This window comes from Pempheris klunzingeri, chromosome 20, assembly GCF_042242105.1.
Source record: "Pempheris klunzingeri isolate RE-2024b chromosome 20, fPemKlu1.hap1, whole genome shotgun sequence".
NCBI lineage: Eukaryota > Metazoa > Chordata > Actinopteri > Acropomatiformes > Pempheridae > Pempheris > Pempheris klunzingeri.
In genome coordinates this window covers 2,223,742-2,229,912 of record NC_092031.1, presented here as the reverse complement: position 1 = coordinate 2,229,912, position 6,171 = coordinate 2,223,742, and the positions used below count along the sequence as shown (strand labels likewise).

The window sequence follows — 6,171 nt, the reverse complement described above, 5'->3', positions numbered from 1 at the left end:
TAATAATAATAGTACATTTATTTTATTTAGGGCGCCTCAAGGTCGCCATACAAAACACATGATCAGCTATTTAAAATGTTTAAATTATCTAAAAATAGCAATAATACTCCATTACAAGTAATAATCCTGTTTTCAATTGTGCCAAATCTAAAAGTAATCAATATATTATATCATATTATTGGTATATTATGACTGATGCCTTGATGTTGTAGCTGGTTTTGGAACTAATTTTAATAATTTTATGCACTGCTGGGTGTTTTAATCTTATTGCATCTCAGATATAAATCTGTAAATGAAATTATAATAATAATAATTATTATATATATCAGTATTATTAGTATTATATCGTATAACGCCTTACTCTGAATGTACATGTTATATATTATTGTTATTGGTGATATTATTATTATTATTATACATCATTTTTTATATATACTTTATATATTTATATTTTTACTTTGTGTTTGATGTTTATTCTTGTTCTTTTGGAGCTGTGTGTAACAAAAAGCAATTTCCCCCCTGGGGATTATTAAAGGAATTCTGATTCTGATTATAACAGCAGCAGTCAGATAAATGTAGGGAGAGTCCATGAATACGGCATTTGTCACAAACAACTACATTTTTCTCTGAGATTAAATGGAGTAAAAGTACAAAGTTCATGAAGCAGTATATCAAAATTATACTTAAATGCAATACCTGAGAAAATGTACACAATTGAATAGCATATAAATCAATATTTTGTTAATATTAGCTTCATCTCAGTCACATAAAACATTATAATTCTGCTTACATGTTTAGGCAACTGTAACAATAATCCAATTATATTTAGTATATTATAATTTACAATACAGAAGAGAATATAATTTTTGTATCTGATGGTGAGATGATGTAAACAGGAAATCATAAAACAATCACGACTTTACTATAAACCTTTATTATGAGGTAACATTGATAACATAACAGTAACAGTGAATCAAGGTAGAAACTCTGATCAACTAATGACAACATCTACTGTGGTGTGAAGGCTTATAAGAGTGGTCTTGTAAATATATTATGACTAAAGTAAAAAGTAAAAACGTGTCTGTTGGAGCACCTGAAGTTCAGTAGGATGAACATTTGGTGCCCTGAATGCACCAATTTAGTGCTTTGCAGGTCAAAAATGTTCTATCAACATTAAAACTGGGCTATATTTGTTTGGAAAGTTTGGGCTTTTGTCACATCGACAACATTTAATGACTATAATTCACGTAGAAACCAGTTTTAACAACAAGCTGGCAGATATCAAAATGTTTTGAGTTTTAACTTAAACTTTAAGCTGTAGTTTGACCTGCAAATCACTAAATCAGAGCTTAAAGGGTGATGAATGACAACTGTGACCCCTTAATTGTAAATGGAGTATAATAGCACCAATATTTAAAAACAATACAAAGAAAATGTGGCAGGAGCAGAACCTCCAGCATAAAGAGGTGAGGCTGGCATTATTCTGTACTGTTCTTATTGTCAACGAATCCCATGAGAGGACCAAAATCTGCAATCATCTGATCTACTTTCCGACTTCCTGTCTTTGGCTCCCAACTCCAAGCCCATTATTTCTTACTGAAGACGTAAATAAGCTCACAACTATTTTGTTTAGTCACTACAAAAGGCTCAGTAATTTCCTAAAACAGCTGGTCACTGTAGGTTTTACAATACGTAACTCAAACGGGTGTAAATAGTGCATTTGTTGGGGACTATTTCCAGCTGCGGATGAATACACATTTGATTCCCTGGGACTAAATCAAAGTAAACTACAGTATGTGTGATAGGAGTGATTTTAATTGGACAATAAAGGAGTTCTATTGCACACAGGGATGAGATATATCAGGCTTTGGATACACAGATTACACACGTTAGTCAGATTAATTCATCGTTGGTTTTGGTCCTTTCATGAGAGTTGCGGACACTAAGAGAAATATAGAATAGCACCAGACTTCACCTTTCATGACAGTCATGAGTCAAGCTCTCATGTTTTAGTTGCCCAATGAAAACAGCAGTTTTATGAGACAAGACAAATGATCCAAACATCACACACGAGGAGGATTCGGATCCATGTCCCCATGAAGTGATATGAGTGAGATGTCGCTTCAGAGGGTTGGATTGTGTGCAGTAAGGTGGCTCAGACAGGAGGGTCAGTTCTTGGTGGTTATGAGGGTTTGGTACAGCGGCTTCACCACAATATGGAGGTAGAGAGAGCTGTCGATGAGGTATTCAGACGTCCGGCGGTACAAGTCGGCTTCAGACAAGAAATCCCCATTTTCCTCCGTGCTCTGGTGGAAGTTGTAGACGTGTTTCACCACCACCTTCCCCTGCTGCTGAGCCATCACAAGCACCGTCTTCTGGAAGTTCACCCCGGCGAAGTCTGCACTGGACGTGGCCGGTGTGATGATGATGCGAGGGCGGCCTCCTTCCACGCGTGTTGGCTGCATGGCGCCCGTCTCCGTGTACATCGACCTCATGCTGAGGGGTAACCAGCGTGGCGAGAACAGGGCGTTCCAAGTCACCCGCTTGCTGGCATCATGGCCACTGGGCCCCAGCTGGGTCTGGAAGCTGGTGCTGCGGTCATCTCTTGTGGGGTTGCTGATGATCCAGGGTGACCCCCACACTGGTGAAAGGTAGTTCCTGGGCATGAAGAGGCTGCAGTTCACATCAAAGTATTTGGCCATGTGAAGCGGCGACGCAGAGTGAAACTGGTAGGACATGTACAGCAGGTCGCGCACTGACTCCTGATAGTGAGCCAGGACTGATGACTGGGTCTGCAGGCGGAAGAGCTCCCGTGGGGGCATCATGGCGTAACGCACAGCCCTCAAAGCGTTCTCCGCTGTCAGACCGTCCGGCTCGTTCTGAATAATCCAAGCCTCCAGCGCCGCGAAGAGCTCCATCTCACTCTGCAGGATGAGGTCTGAGCGCTGCAGCAGGGTCATGAGCAGCTGGCTGCTGATGGTCGCCCACTCTCCGCTCTGCAGCACCGACGACAGGTTCCAAGCCATGAACTGAAGACAGCTGTCCCTCAGGGTCACGTCCCCGACCTGCAGGGCGTACTCGTACCAGCCCGCCACGTGGCCTGAGGGGGTGTCCTGGGCCAGGTTCTGGGTCATGTACTGAGTGATGCCCTGTTGTAGACCCGTCACTTGGTACTTGGTGGCCAACTTGTGCAAAGGGGTGGCCTGGTCCAGACGCAGAGAAATCTCTCCACAATACAGATATCTGCTCAGAGAGAGGATGTAGAGGTTGAGTACATACATACATACAGAATCCACATCCAGAGCCTCTGTTTTAAAGCCGCATTAATAGATTTTTGGCCACTTGGGGGCAAAAGAACAAGCTGAAAACAGAAGCCACAGACATTTTTGTCTGATTTCATGTTTTTAAATTTGGCCCATGCAATCAATTCTCAGTTAAAACCCCAACAACTGTATTTGAGTTGTAATCCTGCGCCACCACAAGAGCCCCTGCCCCTCCCTCTCTAACTTCCTGTCACAGCCACCACAGTTATCACACTCAGACTGAGCGCCCTGCAGAGCAGCATCCAAACCACCCTGACCTGCCCTCACTGGTGACGGCCGAGCAGTGAGGCCTCATCAATTGTTTGTTTGTCGCTGTTGTGAGTTCAAGCCACTATTAAAACATCTCAACACAGCCAGCCTGATTTAGGTAGTCTAACAACAAGCAAGAAGAGGAGAGGAGAGAAGAGCAGAACACACTTTATCTCAACTAGATACAGGCCTTCTTTGTAGATTAGTTAGGTTTTTATTCACTCATTCAGAGAACTTTGAATTTTGGAAGATTTGTTGAGTTTGAATTTTATTTTTTTTAAATAAATAATTATGAGGGGTGCCCTTTCAGCTGTTTTCGTCTCAACCAACTCCTGACAAAAAATTTAACTACGTTCATCAGCTAGTTTACTTAGTAAACAGTAAAACCAAAACAACGAGCTAAACAAGGCTCAAAAACAGTGTTGATCCATTGTTGGTATGAAATCATTGATGAGTTCAGCTTCTTTAGCTCATCACAACACAGCACAGGTGAAAAACTTTTATTTTGACATTATGAACAGGCAGGTGCACTACAGTTCAGCTTTTGATCAACCTCATTAGTATTTGTGACAAAAATAGATTTTGGTATTGATTGCCATTGCAGCACAGGCTGCTCAGTGTCTTACTGCTGCACTACAGGAGCCCCAGCAGTCCACTGATTAATCAGTTTGTTTTATGTTGAACTCCTCATTGATTGTAGGGTTGCAGTCACAGAGCGTGTCCTCCTAGAGGGCGCAGTAAACTGTTTCACACAGCCTGGAGTGATCGCTAAAACCAGACTGGGTGAAGATGTGGCTTCAGACTACATGTTGTGTGACGTCTCACTCAGACTGTCTCACCTGATGAACTTGTCAAACACAGCAGCGCAGTCGGAGCTCTCCTTCAGGACAAGCGTGCTGCCGTTGCGGCTCAGCAGCATCTCCTCAAACACGGCGCTCTGCAGGGAGAGCACCAGCGAGTGAGCCTGGATCACCTTTACCTCGTCTGCGTTGGGCGTCTCCACCCTGAGCGACACGTCACTGCCGTTGCCCTGAACCAGCAGGGCCTCCAGACGCTGCACCACGGTCAGGGAGTGGCTGATGGTGTCCCCGCCACCTCCACCCTGGGCCCCGTCAACTTTCAGCATGCCTGGTGGAAGGAGAAGAGGAGGAATATGTAAAACATGTAGATGCAGTTAGCAAAAATGTAAAAACCAAATAGACGACTTAACAGTAAGATTAAAAGTTGACTGTCAGTACAGAAGTTGTGTGTGATTTACTGGGGCAGATAGTGGGTCAGTATCATTTAAATCCATGCCATTGATCAGTCCAGCTGCACTGGCTGTCTGGATAATGAGGGATTGTGGGTCACGTTTAATTAAATCTTTGTCTCAGCTGAGGCTGCTGAAGCACACCACCCCTCCCACCCCCCACTCTGCTCTGAACACGACGCTGTTACTGTAACTGCTGGGATCTGAGCCCGGATTCATGTTAGCCGACTGTGGTTCTTCTTTCTGATTCATGATAAATACTCGGTTCTTCCTTCTGCCGATGAAAACAGAACATGACACACCTCAGTTGTGAGGTTCTCTTTAAATCACAGTCCGGCCTAAAGACAGTTTCTGGTGCACCCTGCACATACAGCAGCAGGCAGTCAGTGGTGGAAAAGTCATTCTAGATCATTTAAGCGTTGGTTCAGCCAATGAATGCAGAGAATAAAGTTGAAATCAAAGCTTTAATTTGTGAAATAAGGGACCTGAAGTTAAAGGTTTCATCAGTAAGCACCTTATTAGAGACTACAAAATGAGAGGAGGGTGAGTGGTTTGTTTTTAAAGCCCCTTTCCTGCTGTATTAATATTTTATTTTGAAATAATACACCCCCCTCCCCCATCTTGTCATAATAATCCAACAGAAAAATGTAAATTGGTACAAGTCTTCTACAGGTGTACCCTCATTTAAACTGAAATGTTATAATAAAAAAGCCCTAATAATTTCCATACAGTCAATTCTAATGTGAACCGACCCTTGAAGTGCAACACCAGAAATGCCACATGTATCTTCATGAGGAGAAATCCACCCATGATTGCTATTATTAGTTTGAAAGCCACATCAAACGCTCATTTAGAGCACTGAGTCTGGCTCACACACCCACAGTCATCAAAAACAAACTGGAGTTCTTTGTGGTGCGGCGCACTGAAGTGAAGCATATCAAATCATAACACAGCAGCATCCTGCCTAATGATGTTTGAGGCATTACAAGCAGCACTGAGCACTAACTCACCTGAAGCAGCTGCCCCCAAGTGCAGACACAGAGCCAAAAACAGCATCCCAGCATGGATTTGATCAACTTGTTTCACCATCTTGTCTCCTCCTCCGTCCGTCCTCACCGTGTCTGGATCTCTGCCTGCCCTGCTGTGGAGGACGAGGAGGTCTGTGTCTGAATGTGGGACAGGGGGTTCTCCTCGCCACATCCGGCCCACCACACACACACACACACACACACAGAACCCCATCGATTGGTGGGTGGAAACAGGCCTGGGTTGTTTCCATGACTACCACTTTGATTCTGACTTTCCTATCCTTAGGTATTAACGCTCGCTGCATGGCATTGATTCGGAGAG

General features: G+C 43.3%; 1 protein-coding gene across 1 annotated transcript; it reads right to left on the bottom strand.

Moving 5' to 3' along the window:
* Positions 1–2,168: 2,168 nt before the first annotated feature.
* btbd17a (BTB (POZ) domain containing 17a) lies at positions 2,169–5,910 on the bottom strand. Its single transcript, XM_070851372.1, has 3 exons — positions 5,832–5,910; positions 4,412–4,700; positions 2,169–3,243 (listed from the first exon to the last, which is right to left on the bottom strand). The coding sequence occupies exons 1-3, from the start codon at positions 5,908–5,910 to the stop codon at positions 2,169–2,171; spliced, it is 1,443 nt and encodes a 480-aa protein (XP_070707473.1).
* Positions 5,911–6,171: the final 261 nt, after the last annotated feature.

Coding starts and splice junctions, on each gene's coding strand:
- btbd17a (XM_070851372.1), bottom strand. CDS start 5,910: ATGGTGAAACAAGTTGATCAAATCCATGCTGGGATGCTGTTTTTGGCT. Junction 4,701..5,831: donor CTTGGGGGCAGCTGCTTCAG/GTGAGTTAGTGC, acceptor TCCTTCCACCAG/GCATGCTGAAAGTTGACGGG. Junction 3,244..4,411: donor GTGTTTGACAAGTTCATCAG/GTGAGACAGTCT, acceptor CTCTCTGAGCAG/ATATCTGTATTGTGGAGAGA.